Source organism: Diabrotica undecimpunctata, chromosome 3 (genome assembly GCF_040954645.1).
Source record: "Diabrotica undecimpunctata isolate CICGRU chromosome 3, icDiaUnde3, whole genome shotgun sequence".
NCBI classification, from domain to species: domain Eukaryota; kingdom Metazoa; phylum Arthropoda; class Insecta; order Coleoptera; family Chrysomelidae; genus Diabrotica; species Diabrotica undecimpunctata.
Window position 1 is genome coordinate 43,077,010 of NC_092805.1, and position 22,926 is coordinate 43,099,935.

General features: G+C 34.7%; 2 protein-coding genes across 3 annotated transcripts in view; one reads left to right on the forward strand and one right to left on the reverse strand.

The window, feature by feature from the left end:
• Positions 1-22,926, reverse strand: part of LOC140436736 (hydrocephalus-inducing protein homolog) — a 371,509-nt gene that overhangs the window by 286,471 nt on the left and 62,112 nt on the right. For both annotated transcript variants that reach the window (XM_072525797.1, XM_072525796.1), the window contains exons 11-15: positions 21,596-21,835; positions 18,240-18,361; positions 7,906-8,092; positions 7,332-7,445; positions 383-627 (exon numbers count right to left, since the gene is read on the reverse strand). In XM_072525797.1, the coding sequence (XP_072381898.1) occupies positions 383-627; positions 7,332-7,445; positions 7,906-8,092; positions 18,240-18,361; positions 21,596-21,835 (908 nt within the window). The remainder of the gene's footprint in view (positions 1-382; positions 628-7,331; positions 7,446-7,905; positions 8,093-18,239; positions 18,362-21,595; positions 21,836-22,926) is intronic.
• Positions 21,569-22,926, forward strand: part of LOC140436737 (uncharacterized) — a 167,799-nt gene continuing 166,441 nt past the window's right edge. Inside the window, exon 1 of the mRNA XM_072525801.1 lies at positions 21,569-21,628. Coding sequence (XP_072381902.1) covers positions 21,617-21,628 — 12 coding nt within the window. The 5' untranslated portion in view covers positions 21,569-21,616. The remainder of the gene's footprint in view (positions 21,629-22,926) is intronic.

The window sequence follows — 22,926 nt, forward strand, 5'->3', positions numbered from 1 at the left end:
GCTTTCATCATGGCCACTCTAACTTTTGAAGCAACTGCTCTAAAGACTTATTTTGAGAGGTGACCTTATCATTTTCTTAGATTTTTTGTTCAAGTATGTATCATATTCATCATTTTCCCGGTATTTTCTTATTATTTTGCCTTTGTAAAACGCAAAATGCCGTATTTTTCTGCAGCATTATACTGAGATATTACAATTTTCTTGTCCTTTTAACTTCTTTTTGTTTCCTCGTTCTTCTTAATACTTCATAATCTTTAAAATAAAAATCTTACGATGAAGAAGTATCGACGTGCGCGAAAAAGATGGAGTGATAGTAAATATTGTTTATTATAAAAATTATATAAAAAAAAAAGAAGAAAAATTATATTGTGCAAATACTTACATTAATTTCTCTAAATCTTCCAGTTCTTTAAATGTTTTTACTAATGGTTTCTGAGTCCAGAATAACCGATAGTACTTTCTTCCAAGATTTGTTAAATTAATGAGAATTTTAGCAACTCTGTGGGTTAATTGAGCACCAAAGCTATATTCTGGCTGCAAGATGGGCTCGCATAGAATTGAGTATCCAACTCCTTCAGCAAAGATGTTCACCGACAGTTGCTCACCATGTTCAATGTTGAGTAAAAGCTATTATATAAAGAAAACATAAGATTCTTAGTAAATTTTCTGAATGATTACTTAAACCATTGATATATTTTATGACATATTTAAATATAGCATAACGATAATATAATAAAAATTAATAAAAATTGTACAGATTTATCATCAAGGCATGATGGGTATATTTCTATACAAATTGGTACTACTGTTTTGCACTTCGGTTCTTCACTTGTTTTCTCTAATTTGCTATTTGTATTTATGCTAGATTCTTCTGGACCTCATATTTAACTACCTGTTTTTTTAGTGGTCCCTTAATGTCTTCACTATTTCTCCCGCTTATAATATTCCTAAGATTTCTTTTGTATTATCCATAAAATATGTTCTAAATATCTTAATGTTTCAATATTTGACACCAGGTTTTGACCTTCCTGCAAATCATGGTCAACCATTAACAGAATATAAATGGGAAATTGAAATTGCGTAGACTCACTTCACAAAAACGGAAGATGAGAGTTTCTGTCGAAGGCAACATTGGCGGCGAAAGACAAATCATCCAGCACATTAAGAAATATACTTCCAGTTCTATCGTATGGATTATGAACATTGACCCTTATCAGAAATTAATCAATAAGATACAGGTGGCACAGAAAGCAATGGAGAGATCAATGTGGAATATATCCCTCAGATATTTTTTTTCTTCTTGGAGTGCCTATTTGTTTTGGACGTTGGCGATCATCATGCCAATCTGTATTTTGCAAACTGCGGCTCTGAAAAGATTTGTGGTTATTGTGTTGAATCACGTAAGTAGATTCTTCAGCCAGGAAATCCTTCGCCTTCCTGGTCCTCGTTTTCCTTCTTTTTCCTTAAAGAATTAATTGCAGCAATTCATATATTTCGCTGTTACTTATGATGTAACCGAGGTATTCAATTTTGGGTGTTTTTATTGTGGTTAACAACTCTTTTCATTTTTGCATTCTTAATAAATCGTCCTGGTTAGGATATCTTCAGGATTCTACGATAAAGCCACATTTCGAAAGCCTTAATTTTCTTACAGGTAGAGTCTGCGAGTGTCCACGACTCATCTACAGGAAAGATATTACATCGTTGTAATCTGATTTTTATAAGTACTGATAAATCAGTTTAATAAGTACTTCAAAATGACATTTGAATAGCTTAGCCATTTTTTAAAATGCAGATTTTACTTTCTCTATCCTAGATTTTATTTCTAGGAAATGGTCCCAATTTTCATTGACGTTTCTATCAATTTGCTGTTCCTTCTCAGATATGATCATTCATTTTATTATTTTAATGTTCCATGAAAGTCCATATTTCTGACTCACTTCTCTAATTTTATTCATTACCTCCTAGAGGGCTTCATAACTCTCAGCGAATACCACCGTGTCATCCGCGTATCTGATGTTATTGATACATTCTCCCTTAATTCGAATTTCAGCTTAAACATATTCTACTGTTTCTTAAAAGATTTCCTCGGAGTATATGTTAAACAGCAAGGGTGATAGTATACATTCCTGTCGGACCCCACGTTTGATTTTGATATCATCGGATTCTCCTGTCTCTGTACGGATAGACGATGTTTGATTCCGGTAAAGATTGCTAATAATTCTTAGATCAAAGGTGTTTATTCCCATATTTGTTAATATCTCCATCAGCTTGTCGTGTTTTACTGTATCAAATGCTTTATGATAATCAATGAAGCATGCATAAATATCGCAATTCACATCTTGGCATCGTTGAAATAACACTTTTATGCTAAAGAGAACCTCTCTAGTACCCACTGCGTTTCGAAAACCAAACTGTACAGCTGATTTTTTCTTCGCATACTCTATATATCCTTTGATGTATGATTTTTAGAAATAACTTTAAAATGTGGCTTATTAAGCTAATGGTCCGGAAATCATTGCAGTATACGGATATTGTTTTTTTTTGGTAGAGCAATAAACGCCATGATCTTGGTATTACTCCGTTTAAATATATGTCATTGAATATTGTTGTTAGTCGTTGAGTACCGTTAGTATTAAATAGCTTTATGAGTTCAGCATATGCATTGTCAGGTCCAGGAGCTTTGCCATCTTTTAATTGTGATATTGCTTTTTCCACTTCATCTAAAGTAATTGGTAATTGGTCATTACATATGTAGGACGGAGATTGTTCGGACCTATTATCATCAAAGAGTTCTTGTATGTATTTGGCCCATATGCATTTTTCTTGATTTTTATCTGTGATCATGTTCCCCTGTTGATCTTGCAGTTCTTCTAGCTGTGCTGGATCTTTTAAGACCAGCAGCTTGTTTTACCTTTTCTAGGCTGTTCTTGTTATTTTTCTTTTTTGTTCCTTGCCACGAGCATTATTGGTTTTCATATGTCTTTTTCTTTTATAGTTAAATGGATATTTATAAACTACTGCATTAATTATAATGTTTTAACTTGATGTTTTGTTTTTGTTCCACATTCCTTTTAGTAAACTTCAGATGCAGTTTTATAAATATTCAAGAATGTTTGAATCAGGATCTGGATTTCAGGATATCGCATCTTAAAGATGTTAATGTTTATGTTTATGTATAGATGTTTCGTTCCTCTTTTACTCCTAGAGCAAAGGCCAATGATAATGTGATTCTAGTCGGTTGGAAGATTGGTTTATTTTCGTCTAGATTTACTGGATTGATGTGTCTTCTTGATTATTGTTCTGTGTTTATTATATTTCATATTGCTATTGTTATAACTACTTATAAACCTTCAGCTCCTAGATCAGTTAAATTTTCTTCTTCTTTTTCAGGTACCATCTCCGCTACGGAGGTTGGCAATCAACATAGCTATTTTAATTTTTGGGGCAGTAGCTCTAAAAAGTTGTTTTGAGCTGCATCCAAACCATTCTCTCAGGTTCTTGAGTCATGAAATTCGTCTTCTTCCGATGCTTCTTTTGCCATCTATCTTTCTTTGCATTATGAGTCGCAGGATGCCATACTTCTCGCCACGCATCACATGTTCGAGATACTGTAGCTTGATTTCTTTAATTGTTAGTTCAACTTCCTTCTCTTTACCTATTCTTCTCAGTACTTCATTGTTCGTAACTCTATCTACCCAGGAAACCCTCATAATTCTTCTATAGGTCCACATTTCAAAGGCGTTAAGTCGTCTTTGTACGCGTTCAAACCCAAGTCGCGATGGAAAATTCGCCAGGTTGTGGTCTGCGAAAAGCTTAGTTCTTGTTAGCGACGTAAAATCGACTGCCTTGTATTCTTCTGTGGATAGCGGTGATGTTTTCGGTAGTTATTGTATTCGTCGACGTACAACTCTTTATTGAGTAGTTACTGAATCCGTGTATTCAAATTTATCTACCACACAGTGAATAGTCCTCTCTGTAGGACGATTATGGATAGGCAAAGTGCGTATGATGCTTGGTATCTCACTAATAGATCGGCAAACGAACGAAGCAATCCGGAACAAAACAAAAATAAAGGACGCCGCGAAACAAGCAGCTAAATTAAAATGGAAATGGGCTGGACACAACGAACGTCTCGAAGATGGTGGATGGAACAAAGAAGTCGGAAACTGGCGACCGTACGATGCGAAGAGACCAAGAGGAAGACCTCAAATGCGCTGCAGCGACGATATCAAAAGAGTCGCAGGACCAATGTGGAAACGCCTAGCACACAACAGGGATGGCGAGAAATGGGAGAGGCCTTTATTCGACAATTCGGATAGAAAAACGGGCTAAAAAAAAAAAAAAAAAGTGCGTCTAACGTTTGCCTGAATATGAACACCAATTTTGATAAATTAATTTTCTTCTTCTTTATGTGCCGTCTTCTACCGAAGGTTGGCGACCATCAAACGATAGGTTTCTCTTGTGCCGCTTGTATTATGTTCGCAGCTTCTGGTATTTGAAACCATTCTCTCAAGTTTTTCAGCCAGGATTTCTTCTTTCTGCCCAGACCTCTTCTACCTTCAATATTGCCTTCCACGATAAGCTGTAGCAGACTGTACTTATCATTATGGAACACATGGCCCAGGTATGACGCTTTCCTCCTTTTAACAGCTGTTAACAATTCCACCTCTTCACCCATTCGTCTTAATACCTCTGTGTTGGTCACTCTGTCTGTCCAAGGTATTTTCAGTATGCGTCAATATAGCCACATTTCTAGATCCGCTAACTTCTTTATAGTTGCTGCTGTTAACGTCCACCCTTCAACTCTGTAAAGTAGCGTAGAGAGTACGTAGCATTTCGTGGCGCGCCATCGGAGGTTAACGCTTAGGTGGCTGTTGCTTAAGAGCTTTCTTATTATGATGAAAATTAAATTAAATTAAAATTAATTTTAATACTTGCAAATATTGTTATACACTATGTCTATTCATGGACATTTCGTCAAAACAGACTGAATAAATGACAGCCAACCTGACAGGTCAAAGTTTGAAAGTCCCGATGGATTGAGAATATAAATCGAAAATCGAATTTAGGATTCAGACTAAACCTGTGCTTTCTAAACGTTGCAAAGCAAGTAGATGACTTGACACTGGCATGGTGATTTATAATTGTATCCAAGTCATGCCGATCTGTCTATACAGAAATCCCTTAAAAAAAATCCCTTCGTGAAAAATTTTTTTTATTACTTCATACTAGAGTAAAATATTAAATATAAAATATACGGTTTAGGTTTGATTTCGTTACAGCGTACTTCCATTCGCTAATATGCATAATATGTCTACCTCTTGGCTTCATCAGAGCGAACTCATGGCGAACTCTCTTTTGCGAGAGCTTGCCATGAGTCTATTTTATCTTTATTACCATAGATTGTTTATATAACTGGTATATAACTCTCCCACGTTATTTAATATATATATATATATATATATATATATCATCATCATCATCAGTGGTGCTACAGCTCTAGTTGAGCCTTGACCTTCCCCAGTCTATTTCGCCAGTCGTTTCTGTTCATCGCCAACCGTTGCCAATTTGCCGCGCCGATTTTCCTTGCGTCCTCGTCCACACCGTCCCTCCATCTCAGTCGTGGTCTGCCTCTACTCCTATTTCCCACTGGGACCGATAATAGAGTTCGTCTGCGTGGGTAATTTTCATTTGCTCTTGACACATGTCCAGCCCATCTAAGCCTACCTATTTTTATGAAGGATATTACATCTCTACCATTTACTATTTTTTTTATACTTCTCGTACAATTCGAAATTATATCGCCTTCTCCAAATACCATCTTCTTAGTATCTTCCTTTCGAAGACGAGCAGAAGATTTGCGTCTGTTTTGGAGATGGTCCATGTTTCTGACCCATATGTCAGCACTGGTAGGATGAGGTATATATATATATATATATATATATATATATATATATATATATATATATATATATATATATATATATATATAGCAAACACATCATGCGGATTGTATTTGACGGATGGCAAGGAGGAATATCAGTCGGAGGCCGAAAAATCAGCAATCTCCGCTATGCTGACGACACTTTAGTACTAGCATCATCAACAAATGACCTTGAATACATCATGAACAGACTAGATATTATTAGTCGTGAATATGGACTTAAAATTAATGTACAGAAGACCAAGGTAATGATAATCGATCGAATTAGAAATAACCAGCCGGAAATACGAAAAGTAGCGGGGTTTCAAGTGGTAAGCCGTTTCAATTACTTAGGTTCTGTTATCATAAACACTGGTGGATGCGAAGAAGAGATATGTCGACGCCTTACAATGGCCAGATTAGCAACGGTCAAACTTACTAAAATCTGGAAAGATACGGACATAACCAAGAACTTGAAACTGCGCCTAGTACGGACGCTTATCTTTCCTATCGCTACCTATGCGTCAGAAACTTGAACCATTAAAAAGTCCGACTCACGACGTATAATGGCCTTTGAAATGTGGGTATATTGTAGAATTATGCGCATACTTTGGATAGCACATCTCCCAAATGTCTCAATATTGACAGAACTCGACATCAATACTAGGCTTACCACAATCATCAACCAAAATATATTGAGGTAGTTTGGACACATGACCAGACGAATGGAAGGCATGGAGAGGTTGGTGATTGAAGGCAAGGTAGATTACCATCTACCTTGCCTTGCCTAAAGAACTCGAGGAAGATCGCCACTCCGATGGTCAGATCAAATAAAGTGCGCTACCGGTTACTCTCTGTCTGAGGCAGCACACCGCGCCCAGGAGAGAGAAGAATGGATAGCAACCATTCGTCAAATACCATAACGTCACCACATCCTTACGAAGAATAAATGATAGAGGAGGAGGATATCTAAATCCCTGCATCAGGGTGATATAGAGCTTTCTCATAAGACCAGTTAGTTCGGCAGAAGCTACCGTACTGACTTGTATAATCGCCTGTGTCACTCTGATTTGGGTTATTTGGATTTAGTTGGGGCAGACACTGGGTTGCTTTATTGGTTTTCTTAATAATTTTATTTCTAAACTCATATTCCACTTACTTTATTTCCTTTATTTGCATCACTTATAGATCTTTCGAATTAGTTGTTTGCTGGTAATGCATAATCTTTTCTTTTTCAGATATTTCAGATATTGTTATTGCTGATTCCATTCAAGAAAATTAAATTCCGTAATGGGTATTTTTGTTAGCTTTAAGCAAATCTGGGCATAGCAGGTACGTATTTAATTCAGAAGTACCTAATATAATAAAATAATATGTAAACAATAGTGGGAACTGTATTCCTTACCTGACTTGCAATTTTTACATTATCTTTTAAATAGATTTCAGTTTCAATGATCTGTTCATCCTCTGGTGGTATTTCAAAATTATAATGTGATAATTTAATCGCTCCTGGAGGTTCCTAAATTAAGGACATTGCTGTTAAAAACATATTTAAACAAATAAGCCTATCTAATCTTGAATTTTAATATTTGACTCTAAATTTTAAGAGAAGCTGTTCTACAAAGTAAATTGAGAAATTGAGTAATTGATAAAGTAATTGAGATTGTATAGACGTACTGAATAAATTATGAAGTTTATCAATATGATATCAAACTGCGAAATATATGTCGTAGGAAAAAAGAAGCATGGAACAAAAGTGTAACATGACAAATTTTCATCTAGGACATAAAAGCATAGAAAGTTTTGGAGAGTATTAAAATCACTACGATAGGAAAAGAGAAGAGATATAGTAATTACTGTTTTAATGTGAGTAAGCTCCAATTAAAGTTTAAAATAAGTTTATTGACGTTTCAATTTCCACTTCGGAAATCGTTTTCAATAGACATTTGAATGATCGTTTGAAACGATTATTATCTTACTATTTTTATTTTTATTACGGCCGGAATTGGTGAATCATTTAAAAGTCTTAATTTCTTAATTTTGGTCGTAAGTAAAGTTACATTCCCAAAGTTCAATTCGTCTGGAATGTACGATACTACTGGCCCTTGACCGTTACATTTGATTTTGCACATCATTTTCGGTTTATCTTCACCACTCATTGTAAACCTAAAAATCAGGATACAAATAAATAACATAAAAGAAATTAATAGTCGTAACAAGCATCTAGAAGGCATACAATGCGATTTCTATCTAAAAATATCTTAAATATTTGAGTTATTAAAAATATAGATATATACCTAGTAGATATAGAATTCAAACCAAATCCTTATTTTAGTGCATCATAGTTTATCGAATTTTTTCTAGCGCATTAAGTTGGCAGTAACAGAAAAAAAGGTATGTCCGTGATGATTATATATAGAATTTAGAAAATTATGTAGCGTTGATGCGTAGTTGCATATTAAAACGACATCTACTTATGTATGTATAATTGGTTGACGTTTAGAATAAGCTAAATCGATAATAAGCTAAAACGATAATCAATGTTGCGAAATAAATATAATTTGACGCAAAAGTAATCGGTCGTGAAGTCGTGACTACGTCGTGAAAGTACTTACACAATATCATCGGGTAAAATGACAATTGAATGGTGGGAAGCAACAATGTTGTAAGCGACAGATTGGGTCAAAGTAAGGTTTTAATGCAATATTGTTCTATATCCAAAGACCAAAGCAAGCGTCTTTCAATCCAGCTAAAAACATTTTGTCTTCCCTGAGTTTTTCGTACCGCAATGTTGGTATCCATGCAAAAATGTTGTATGTACGTCAAACTGTCAAACTACTATCACTGTAAAAATGAAGGTTAACGTGTCGCTGTCTACCCTTTTGCACATAAATAGAGGGAAAAAACGTAAAATTAATATTAACCAGTGGAAAACAACCATCCGTAATCGTCAGAGAAATGCAGGTGAAGTATTTGTATCTGCTAGAAACGAGACTGTACCAGCAATACTCCGTCCACATGAGGTAAGTGCAACAATGTTGTATATTTTGTTAGGAAACGCGTTTTTTTGTAGCCTTATCATCATTAGCTTTGTTATGATCTGTGCTCATCCGTAATGAGTGTCTGATTTTAAATTCGGCATCTTTTGATAATTTCGATAACTTCAAATAAAGATTTTTATATTTTAGGAGCAGCTATGTAAGTGCAAATCTGTTTGCTGAACTGCTAAAATTCAAGGCTAGTTTGGAGACCTCTTCACAACATTTCACAGGCTAGATTATAATGCACAAACTGCACACCTGGCCAAATGTATGAAACTTCAAGATCCACAACGTAGACAGACTCCAGAAGACATCTCCAGACGACAATATACTGTACGATACCACATCTAGATTGGACTGAAGAAACTACCAGTGTGAAAATCAACAAAACCAACAAAGAAAGTTTAAGAGAACACATAAAGTCGTTTCAACATCAAGAAAACCATTATAGTCGCGCTGCATCTACGAATAACTGCCTTTCTGCTGAATTAAACTTGAAAAAAATGTACAAACTGTTTTGTGAAAAGTGTCCGCAATGCAATTTTTTCCGGCGTACTTACACTGACATATTTCAATCAGACTTTAATCTGCGCTTTGGTCTCCCTCGCTCAGATACGTGTACGTTTTGTGATAAAATGTATATCAAGCTTGTGGTTACTCCATACAGTCCAGAAGGAAATGCTATTCTTGTTGACAGTGAACTCCACCATGCACGTGCTAAGGCTGGATACATAGCATTGAAGTTGGATGCTGAAAAGGCTAATCCACAACTCTTTGTACTCTTCACTGATCTTTAGCAAGTGTTGTACTGTCCAACATTGACTCCTTTTTCAGTGTTCTACCAACGTCAGTATGTCACTTACAACTATGATATTCACGATGCAGATTCACACGATGCCACTATGATGTTGTGGCATAAATCTATTGGTAATCGTGGTTTTACAGATATCGCTTCAGCTTTCCTGTGTTACATAAAACTTAACTTTCGTCCATTGAACTCAGGAGAAATAAAAAACTCATAGTCTGCTCTGACCGATGCGTCTGCCAGAATAATATTTGAAGAATGCTGTCCATGTTCCGTTTGCTGATTGTAAATAGATATTTCACTCAAGTAGAACAAAAGTTCTTAACTAGCGGTCACAGCTTCTTACCTTACGACCGTAGGTGTTTCTTGCTCATAGGGAGAAAGAAAAAAAGAGCAGTAGTGAATGTACCCTTCGACTGGGTGGCAGTGATTGCCAACTTACGTCCCAGCAAGCCCTTCAATGTGTATTACATGGAGCAAAAAGACTTCAAAGAATTTTCAGCATGTGAGAACTACTTATGGAAAGATCCCAAATGTAAGATCACTGAGTACCGTTGGTTCAAATTCGACAGCAATAATCCTACGAATATAATGGCTAGAACTTACAGTAAAAATTAGAATAAGATGTAACATTATTTTTAAGTTTAAATTACAGGAGCATTAAACTGTGTACTTAGCATATAACATATTAATAAACATTTTGAATTGATTATAGTTTATTATTAATATTAGATACGTTTTTTTAAAACCTAAATAGACCAAAACATTGCATAGTAATCAGGTGCAACACTGTTATATATCCAGTATATACAACATTGTTGCTGGGATATTTTTTTGAAATAATTTTTTTCTGCTTACTCTATGTAAACCTGCATAATTTGTTTACACATCTATAATTTTACCTTGTTGTTAAGTGAAATTGATTTTTGTTCAGTGCTTATTTTCATAAATAACTTGTTGGGCAACATTGTTGCGGCCCACCATTCAATTGTCATTCAGGTTAGTATTTTCTAACATTGTCTGGTGAAAATTTTATTTTATATTTTATTAATTTTTTCATTAAAATATTTTAAAAAATTGGATCATATTTATGGTTCAATTTAAGGTTTCACGAAAAAAAATGGAAGAAATATGTAAGGTATGCAGAAAATATTAATGAATACTGGGACGCAGCAAAAATACCTGACACCAACCACATATCTACCGTAAACATTGATTTAAATGAATCAGATTCTGAATCTGATTGTGAATTCAGGAATGATATTGAGTAAACATCTTAAAATATTACTGCTATGGATGTTTTATATGTATTTAAAGGGTTCTTTTAAGAACCAGATTTTATCTGAATATATCTGAAAACTGGCGCAAATTTAGCCAAAAATTTGATCTATTTATGATAGCTACGAACCAACTTCCAAACCAGAAAGTAAAAAGCTGGCAGTTTTCTTAAGTCTGGTGGATGACGAGGCATTCGAGCTGTACAACACCTTCACATTTGACGAAAATATAGACAGAACAGTAACTTGCGTAAAAAAGAAGTTTGAAGAGTATTGTTCACCAAAGAAATATGTCATTTTTGTAAGATTTCAGTTTAATAGTATTAGCCAGCAAAAAGGGCAACCATTTGACTCATTTGTTACAGAACTACGGAAAAGCCATTAAAACAACAGAGTATAGCCAACAAGACCAGATGATCAGAGATAGAATAGTAATGGGCATACACAACAAAGCAACACAAGAAAAACTGCTCAGAGAATCAGAGTTAACGTTAATAAAAACAGTTGACATATATCGAGCGATAGACATAAGTAAAGACTAGTCTAAAATGTTACAAAATGAGTCATTAATAAATGCAGTTCAACGAAGAGAACCAAGATGTGATCGTGTGTGTATCACATGTGGATATAATCATTTGAGAGACAATCGATGTCAAGGCCATAACCATTTTGCAAAAGTTTGTAGAGAAGACCATAAACCTAGTGGGAGTAATATGAGAAGGAAACCAGAAATTGCAAGAAATGCGATGAAAGAGCAGAAGAAGAAAGTACATCAAGTAACCAAAGCTAGTGTAAGTAAAGTGCACAGTTCAGGACGTGAGAGTGAAAGTAGTGAGTATCAGTATTTTTTCAGGTCAGTAAACTCTAAATGTAAACACGAGGTTGGATAAGATATGTGGTCAGCTGATATTTATGTTAACCATAAGCCTGTGTCATTTAAATTAGATACTGGAGTTGAGGTAAGTACATTGCCTTTAAGTATTCTCAAAGAAATAACCCCAACAGCACATATCAGTAAATCTAATGTATCATTAGTATCGTATGTGGATTCAAAGTTTAAAATTAAAACTGTAGATAGAGTTACATTAACTTGTGTTATTAAAAATGGTAAAAAAAGATATATCTTTTTAATGTCTAGAATTAAATTTAGTCAAACGGGTAGATTCATTAGTAAGTTCTAAATTTAACAATTTAAATGATCTACTAACAAAATATTCACATGTGTTTGAAGGTCTAGGAAAATTTCCAAAAAAACACCAAATAACCTTTAGAGAAGATACTAAACCTCGAATAAGCACCATAAGACGGGTTCCACATACTTTACGAAAACGTTTAAAAAATAAACTAGGTGATTTTGAAGCGCAAGGAGTCATAACAAAGGTAGATAAACCAACAGAGTTAGTTCACCCACTTGTCATTGTGGAAAAGCCAAATGGTGACTTAAGGCTATATCTTGATCCAAAAGAACTTAATGGGGCCATCAAGAGAGAACACTTTCAAATTCCTTCTGTTGATGAAATTGTAACTCTACTTGGTAGAGGACAGTTCTTCAACGTTTATACATGAAGGATGGTTATTGGCAAGTGGAGCTGGATGATAAAAGTGCAGATGTAATGACTTTCGGCACACCATTTGGTAGGTATCAATTTAATAGACTGGCTTTCGGTATCTCCTCAGCCCCAGAAGTATTCCAGAAAAAGAATTTTGAAATATTTGGAGATCTTGAAGGCATAGGCCTTTACTTTGATGATTTAGTTATCACTGGTGCCTCAGAATCAGAACATGACAGGAACATAAAAAAGGTTTTTGACTGTGCTACCTAATACAACATCAAGTTCAGTAAGTCCAAGGTACAGTTCAAACAAAGTAATGTTAAATACATGGGTCAGATATTTTCAAAGGATGGTGTGAAAACAAGTGATAAATATATCAAAGCAATCTTAGACATGCCCACACCAGAGTGCAAACAAGATGTTGCAAGATTTTTAGGAATGGTAAAATATGTAGCCAAGTTCGTACCAAGCCTATCAAAAATATTTGCAACGTTAAGAAACTTGATAAGATTGAATGTAGATTGGCAGTGGTCAAGTGAGCATCAAGATTCACTGGATCAACTAAAGCATGTGTTGATTAACTCATCAATCTTGGCAGTATATGACCCAAAGAAACCAACAGAAATTGAAACAGATGCATCAAAAAAAGGATTGAGCCTTACAAAAACTGAGCAACAGTATGCTCAAATAGAAAAAGAAACTCTAGCTATTTTATTTGCTGTAAAGAGGTTTCACTACGTTGTCTATGGAGCTTATGTAAAAGTCCACAGTGATCACAAACCACTGGAATCGATTTTTAAAAAAGATTTACAGTCGATTTCACCAAGAATCCTGAAAATGGGATTAAAATTATTAGATTAGGATTTAGTTGTGTCGTACAAACCAGAAAAAAGCATGTCCATATCTGACACACTATCAAAGGCATTTCTAAAAAACAAAAAATTATATCTGTTGATACAGAGATAAAGTTTGCCGTTCATTCAATTGTCAATGATTTACCGCTATCTGAGGAACGAAAAAATCAGTTTCGACAAGAGACAATAGCAGACCCCCAACTACAAGTTGTTTTTGACTTTATCATCAGTGGCTGGCCAGAGCAAAAATATAAAATTCCAGAAAATGTCAAACACTTTGCCAAACTAAAGGAGAATATATTTATAACTAATGACCTTCTTTTTCTAGACAATAAATTAGTTGTTCCTTTTTCATTAAGAAAAGAAGTTCTAGGATTACTTCATGAGGGACATTTAGGTATAGAAAAAACAAAAGCACTTGCATGCCAAATTTATTATTAGCCTGGCATGGCGATGGATATTGAATCATATATAATGGCATGTAAGAGTTGTGAAAAATTTGCTAAAAAACTTTATTATCATATCCACTAACTAAAAGGCCATGGGAGAGGATTGGGTCCGACATTTTCACATATGCTGGAAAAAGTCACGTAGTTTTATTTGACTCATATTCTAACTGGTTAGAGGTATTACCCATTAAAGACAAAAGTGCTGATTCAGTAATTGCTGAAATTAAGACAGTTTTTGCACGATTTGGATCACCTGATTTTCTTGTAACTGACAATGTACCATATAATAGTGAACAATTTAGAAAGTTTAGCAGAAATTGGAACTTTACTTTAATCTTACGTCGTCCTTATTATCCACGTTCAAATGGATTAGCGGAAAAAGCAGTGTCAATTGCAAAAAACATGTTAAGGAACACCATAGATGAAAGAAAGCATGTCGACCTTCAGTCAGCATTAATAAATCATAGAAATTATCCATTAAAAGGTATGGAATACTCCCCATCACAACTTCTTAATAGTTGAAGATGTAAAACAAAAGTTTCAATTTCAGTTGATTTGTTGTATCCCTGTTTGTGTGAAAATGTTAAAATAAAAATGAAAAAGCTAAAAAATAATTAAATGAGACAACTTTTAATAAAAATGCAACAATATTGAAGCCATTGAACAGGGACATGGATGTAACAGTCCTTGATCACTGTAATAACACCTGAAAGTCTGCAAAAATCTTGAATCAACATGAATCGCCTAGATCATACATCCTGAAAGATGACAGTGGAAACATTATCAGAAGAAACAGATCTCATATAAGATCATCAGTAAATAAACATATTGTAGACTGTGGTGATGATCATCATTTGGGTGGCGATGTTAGTGTATTTCATGAATTACCAGACAGTCAAGGTATTGAAACACATCAGCAACATCAAACAACAAAAGTTTTAATCTCTGATAATAATCATATACTTGAAACATCAAATCATAATAATATTTGCTGTAGAAGGTCAGGGAGACAAATTAAAAAACCTTGTAAGCTGAACTTATAAGGAAAAAGAAAAAAGCATGTATGATACCCAGTTAAGTGACAATTATATTATTCATGTCGGTAACAAGATGGCATGACAGGAGGTGACAGGGACAGATTATTAGATTAGACAAGGTTGTTAGATTAGGTTACTGGCATATGAAGTTAATATACTTGTTGCTTATACAATTACTCAATATAGTATTTGTTTTATTTATTACACCTTCCATCAGGCTTATACACATAGTAGTCTTGTAATGAATCTTCAGTTTGTACAAGACGAACAACTCATAGTACAAATGCAGTATAGTTCCTTGAATTAGGCTGCCAGGATATCTTGTAATCTCACTTACATTAATTATTCACTAATTTTCAAAACATTGTTACGTTATACACGTCACATGTTCGGTATTTTTCTTTAAATAATTATTTTATTTAAATTTCTTTCAATTGTAATAATTTATTAACTTTCCTATTTTACTGTTTTTATTTTAAAAATAGTTGTTGCTAAATATTCTGTCATAATCTAAATTCCAATTTTAATATTTACTTAATATTCTAATTCCCTATATTCAGACTCCATTATTATCTATTCGATTAAACACATAAAATTTCTACAGTTGACAAAGTATATCTGTCAGTTGGCAACTCTGTTCTGTCATTTCACTTCAAGTCTGTAGAAAGGGAAATTGTTTTTATAAATACCGTTGATCTATAAAAAGACATATTTTAGTTCAAAATCCATTTATACTTTTAAAATCTTTTCCTGGGGTGAGTTCATTTCATATTTCTATTTGATCAATTTTTTTTATATCTGTCTTTTTCTAATTTCAATTTGACTTTTTTTTATATAACCTCCAAAAAATGTATAACCTTCGTACGACCCATCAGAAATGGTGGGTGCCGAAGAATAACAATGTAACTAGCTCTTAAAGTTGGGAGCCAATATATAAAAATAAAACTCACAATTTTCTTTAGGAGCCAACTGTTAGGCCTCGTCTAGCTAAGTCTATCAGGTGTCAGAACGTCTTTTCTCAGAAGTAAATCTGAAAAATGAGTTTGATTGAGACAAATAAACCTAGATATTAACTAATCATATTTATTGTACATACATATCATATTGGCTTCTGATGTTGACTAGATGGATTGTAGCTGAATGAGTAGCTTTCACGTTGGTGGAGATGTCAGGATCGAGCCCGTCGTAGTTCTAAGCAGCTGTTGAGTTCTGCATATCTTCTATGCTGCTGCAGTTATCAGGATTATGAGGTTATGAGGATTTAGAAAGTTCCACCCAACAAGGGGAACAGAAAAAATTTATTTCAGACCAAAAAATATTGCAATCCTTTTTTTGTCCTGAAATAAATCTTTCTAGTTCCCCTTGTTGGGTGGAACTTCCTAAAGCCTTATGGTGCATCACACATAAAAATAACAACTGCAGCAGCATAGCAAATATACAGAACTCAGTAGCTGCTTAGAATTACAACAGGCTAGATCCCGGCATCTACACCAACCTGAAAGCTACTCATTCAGCTACAGTCTAACCAACCAACATCAGAAGCCATCAGCAAGTTGTCCTGTCAACCACATAAAGCTATAAGTATTATTTTAAAATTCTTGTAAAGCTTTAGGCAAGATTTTCTTTGATTTTACTTTAATATTTAATTTTTTTTATATCTTTAATGTACAATAAATATGATTAGTTTATATCTTAGTTTATTTGCTCCAGCCAAACTCATTTTTCAGATTTACTTTTAAGATAAGACGTTTTCACACCTGAGAAACTGGGCTAGATAAGGCCTAATATTTGGATCTCAAAGAAAGTTATGAGATTTATTGACATGCATTGGCTTTCAACTTTCAGATGTAGTTATATTGTTAATCATTGACACCTACCATTTCTGATGGGTCGTTCGATGGGTACAACATATATATTTACTCATTACGATAAAAAATTAAAATATCTACCTTGCAATGAACGCTTAATGAGATATAGTTTGGCCTTAAGCAGTTGATAAATTATACTATTATATGTTTGACTATATCTTCCTGGACCAACATTCCCACCATTCCCTTAACAACTGATTCTAAGACTTCTAGATCTCTCTCACTCCAACCTGGTTTTTACTGATGCATCGAAAAGCGAAAAATCCAACGGCATGTGTCTTAAGAAACACTAAATATGCAATAATATTTGTAAGGACAATAATGGCTTAAATTTTATTTTGTTACAGAGTCTCTCAGTATTTCACACTATAAAGAAGATATATCTGCAACAAATAAAACTTACACTTTACCTTCTCATGGACAACGGAAAAGTTAATGCAAAATGTGTCCGAAAAATGTAAAAAAAAAATTGTTTTACCTTCTGTGGCAGCCGTAGCTCAGTGGCTATGTTACTAGCTTAATAAGCTGGAGGCCCCGGGTTCGAACCCCGGCAGCGACAAAATTTTCAATTTCTAATTTAACTGAGCTGCCACCGTGCTTCGGAGGGCAAGTAAAGCCGTCGGTCCCAACTACGAAAGTAGTCGTTAAGTCATGTTAGGGGCGCTTGCGCGACCTGAAAACCCTAACACTAGACTTTAGCCAGAAGGTTACACGAACTTTACTTTACTTTACCTTCTGGAAAAGGTGTGGTGTTAATACAAATAATGTTGGCAATGCATGCCAATCGATAAGAATTCAAGCCAATCGATAAGTTATTAAAAGTAAGATTAGATATCAAACTACAAAGACCGGAAAGCAGAAGATAACAGGTGATCATTAACTGATTCAGAACTAAGCATACAGCATTAACTAACCAGCTTCTACTAACGAAAGAATTTATCATTAACATATTACATGTGTGAATCTCCAGATATCTTTCCTATTTCTTTAGTATAAGACGTTTGTGAAGATAAAACATTGCGACTAACAAACAGACGGGATAGTTATCAGCCTCAGGAACGGGCAGGATCTGGAAAAACTTATAACACTATATATCAATACAGAGGGGAATTAGACAAGGAGATTCTATTTCACCAAAACTTGTTACTTTAGCCTTAGAAGAAATGTTTTGAAGTTTAGGATGAAAAAATAAAGGAGTGAAGATAGACGACGAAAAACTGAACCACCTGAGATTTGCCAATTATGTTGGTTTAATAGCAAAAGACAGAAGAATTGCAAGAAATTCTATTAGACCAAATACAAAAGCAAAATAAATATTGCATCTTTCTTTAACCCAAAAATATAGCAAATCTTTTCTTAGCAGTAATGTTAAAAGAAACTGGGATTTATGTTTATGGGAATTTAAAAACTAATTTTAAATGTTACTTACATCAAAGGATATTCATGTAAACCAGGAACGTATGTACAAATTGTTAAGGTTAGTTCTACTATATCGCCTGGACATATCATAAAATCAGTTTTGTCAAGTGAAACTTTCATGCCTCGCGGTTCCTAGAAACAATATTTACAATTGAGTAAACTCAAATAACTGTTCACTAAAAACATAAATGAAATCTGTAAATATTTTATATATATACATACATATATATATATATATATATATATATATATATATATATATATATATAAATATAAATATATAATAGTTTTTGCCACTCCTCTATATCCTGTGTCCTTTTTATCCAGTTTCCACTCATTCTCTTTATCTCGTCTCTCCATCTACTGGGTGACCTGCCTTACTTCTCTACTTCTGTCATTCTACCAAGATGTCCGACCCAATACCATGTCAGAAGCAAAATAGCCACAACAGGGTTTCCCATCCCTTGTCCTGTTCCTGATATCTTGATATGAGAATATGAGAGATTAAATTACCAGCATTAATCAATTCTTTTTTGTCATAGTACGTATTTCAGCATCATACATTAGGACAGGGAAGTACACTTTAATTGAAAACTTTCTTTTTCAAACGTATGAGAATATCATACTCCAATGTGTACTTTAATTTTCCAAATGCTATCTAGGTAAGACCTATTCTTCTTTAAATCCTTATATTCTTGATAAATGCATGAGTGATCTTATCCTAAGAAAACAGAGATGGTCCTCTTTACCAGGAAAAGAAGAATCACGGACTTAATACCCCAAGGATTCTAAACTACAGTCTAAATTTTTCTGACGAGGTGAAGTACCTTGGTATTACCCTTGACAGGAAGTTAACATGAAACTCACTCAAACTTAGATGGTAGAGCTAAAAGAGCATAAATTGCCTATGAGCAGTGTCGACGAAAAGTCGACCATTCGACCTGTCATTAGGCCAATGCTAACTTAAAGAGATATTGCTTGGGTACCAAAAGTGCTACAGGCAACAGCGATTAACAAACTAAACCATATTCAGCGGATTGCTTGCATAAATATAAAAGGTGCCATGAAAACAACACCAACTGCTGCAATGGAGTTGATCATTGGCATCACGCCTCTAGATATATATGTCAAAGAGGTGGCGCTAGTGACAATGATGCGACTGCGCTCAGCTGGTGCAAACGTTGATGTAGGAATGGGACAATTGAGAACTCGTTTTTGACGGGGAGAGCTGGATGCGCTACCACTACTACAGGCAGGCTGCGACTCAATTGAACCAAAGTTTGTCTTTAATGGCTCCAAAATGAAAGAAGGCTCAGGATACGGGATATACTCCAGATCACCGAACCTAAGAATAAAGTGGGGTATGGATAAAAATGCCAGCGTAGTTCAGACAGAACTGACTGGTATCTCCATAGCCGCAAAAGAGATAACCCAAAAAGGTATAGCAGGGAACACTATAATGATCTGCATAGATAGCAGACAAGCGCTACTAACCTTGAATAGACCACGTGTCACATCAGGCTTAGTAATGGAGCGTCACAAGTCACTAACTCAAGCTTCGGATGGTAATACCATCATGCTGAGGTGGGTTAAAGGACACTATAGGAATAAAGGCAACCGCATTGCTGACCAATTATCTAGGAAGGCGGCAGGCCTAAGACTCTTAGGACCTGGTGATCTTTTTGGTTGGTCAACTATAACAATCGCGAAAATTGTCATATGTCACTCCCATACGCAAACCATAAAAAGATGGCAAGAAGGGCAAGGATGTAAACTTGCCAGGGTAACACTAAGTAAACTTGAAGAGTCAGCATCAAAGTAGTACTTGGGAATGACCAGGAAAAACCTACGTTTGACAGTTGGTTTTTTAACTGGTCATTGTAAACTAAGCAAACACCTCCACATACTGGGGCTAGCAAACACACCTCTATGTAGGAAGTGTGAACGAGAAGACGAAACTGTAGAGCATGTCCTATGTGAATGTTCGGAGTTATCGTTAATACGAGAGTACGCGTTCGGCGAGTCCTGGCCCACACCTGCCCACATAAGAGAGATGTCTCCTGGTGACTTGTCCACCTTCCTAGAAATGGCAGAATGGACAATGTGCTAAGGGTGATAGCTCCCTAGGAGGATGCACAATGGGTCAATTGGCCTAAGTTCTGTGAAACTTAACTCGCCCTCCCTACTCTACAGATACAGATGCAATGAGTGATATTAATGAGTAAATATATTTGTAGAGGAGCGTTAGTGGTTATATTCGTCATGAACTGGGTTTTTTAAATATTTATTTTCAAACCTACTTCTTATAAGATTTTTCCAACTCGCCCAACATATATGTGCTTCTTAGATATATCTAAAATCAATACTACATCGACCGCAAAACATAAGTGATTTAACATTTCTCCATCACTGTTGATCTCAGCTGATCCCTATTTTATGTTATTAAGCATATCTTGCAGAAGGACCACAAATTTGAAGAACATTTGACAAATAAATGATCCAGACAAGTTCTACTTACTGGACGTGTATATTCGTTTATATATGATATAAATCCATATTCACTCATGATACTTTTATATTCCTCTACGGATTCTTCATTATATGCTGAATAGAACATTACCATATTTTTCTCTTACCATACTTACTAGATCATTCGCATAGGCCAGCACTTCTACCCCTGCGCGTCAAGAAGCGAGATCAAGTCATCCAATAGGAGTGATCACACTCCCTTGCTGTTTTGGCTAAAATCTCATCTCCTTGTAGGTCTGTTAGAATCAACCTATTTTTCAGCATTGCTTTGATTAATTTGCATACGGTAGCAGATATCCCTAAAGAAAATTTGGTATTACATTATTAAATGCGTCTTCTATATCTAGAAAGGCGGTTAATGCAATCTCTTCATCATTAATGGAATGACTGATTTCCGTAAATATTTCGTCTAGTGCTGTTTCTATTGATTTTCCTTCTTGATGTGCATGCTGCCATAATGGCCCCTCCTTAATATGTCTATCAGAATTTTTTTCTATTGTCTTCAACAGAAATTATGTAAGACCAATCGGCCTGCAGGATTTAGGTAGGACGTTATCTTTATATACTTTAAAACATATCTTCTTTGCTTGTCTAAAAAGTGTTTTAAATGTTTTTATTATTATTTAAGGGATCTCTCTCCTACAACGTATTTCATTTCCATTTACATATATACATATGACGATTGTTAAAAACATAATTATGTGATAACGATGTGCTGGTTAAAAATATCCACATTCAAATATGTAAAAAATACGCATGAGTAATATAAACTATCAAAAAAATTATTCACTATGTTAGAAAAAGAAAGGTATTTAGTTAGCTATGTGATAATCTTACCGACAAAGGTGTATAGAACAGATGTCCACACAGGTTAGTATCATTTATAAATTTGATTACTCTGGTATAGTCATAATTTATAAAGCAGAAATTTATGAGAATCTCACTTGGATCGGTTGTTACTTCTGGTACTCCACATTTGTACTTCATTGGTACTGCCAGCTGATACATTTCGGACCCGTACATCATTACAATCATTCGTTCCCCAATTTCATCTAGTAAATTAGCAGTTAGCTTTATCTAAAAAAATAAGTCTTTATTAAATAGACAGATTATTTACAAAAACTGTACATTAGACGTATCTCATAAAATAATTAAACTTGAAATCTGAAAATTTGCACTTCCACGTAACTGTAGTTGATCTACATGCAGAAGATATTTACAGCTCGCTATCACTTTCAGTTTTATTGGAAGTCGTTATCAACTTTATTATTTTTAATAAAACGCCCTATATGTTATTGTTTTTTTTTAGATTATGTATAAACTTGGAGACGAGTTTTGTATAAGGTATTACATTTTATAACATAGTGATATCACTTCACAAATCCAACAAAGTCTGGCAAATTGATCGTAATCAAAGTCATAATACCAGAAAAAAAAACATTTGATACAATTATATTTTTTCAATTAATTATCCTTTGTCAAAAATTTTAATGAACCTAAACAATATTTTAAATATTAATGACTTGTTCTCGATTTTAAGGAGCGGATAGGAGCGATGGTTTTTGCTTTTTCGAAATCTATTGTGTGACCTGCCTATAGAATGTTTGTAAATACGGTTTTGGAATAGTCGGTTTGTCTGTCCTATGTATGTACGTGGGCAACTGGAACAATGTATCTCGTAGACACTATGGTCTTCATTGGATTTGGTATTTTACGGATCTGACGAGATTAGACAACTTGGAGTAATTAGTGAAGAGGGTTTTGATGTTTAGAGGGTTAGGAGTTCTCCTGATCTTGTCAGTGACACCTTTGATACAAGGTAGGAAGATTTTGGGTTGATCTAGTGGCAAGGTTTCTTTTTTGGATGGAATGGGGTTTAGTTGTTTTGAATGCTCCTGTTGATTCGGGTTGTGTAGTATCCGTTTTGTAAGAGTTTTTGCTTTATTGAAATGATTTCGGGTGATCTGTGGTTGTCGTCGCTAAGTCCTATGAAAAGGGAAATAAAAGTGTTGATAACTGAATTGAATTGGGCGGGGTGATATTGTGACTAGGCATTGAGATAACGGTTTGTATGGATGGATTTCCGGTATAAGGAATAGGAAAAACTGTAAGGTGTGTGTTTCTGAATAAGAACATCAAGGAATGGCAAAGACGTTTCAGATTCAACT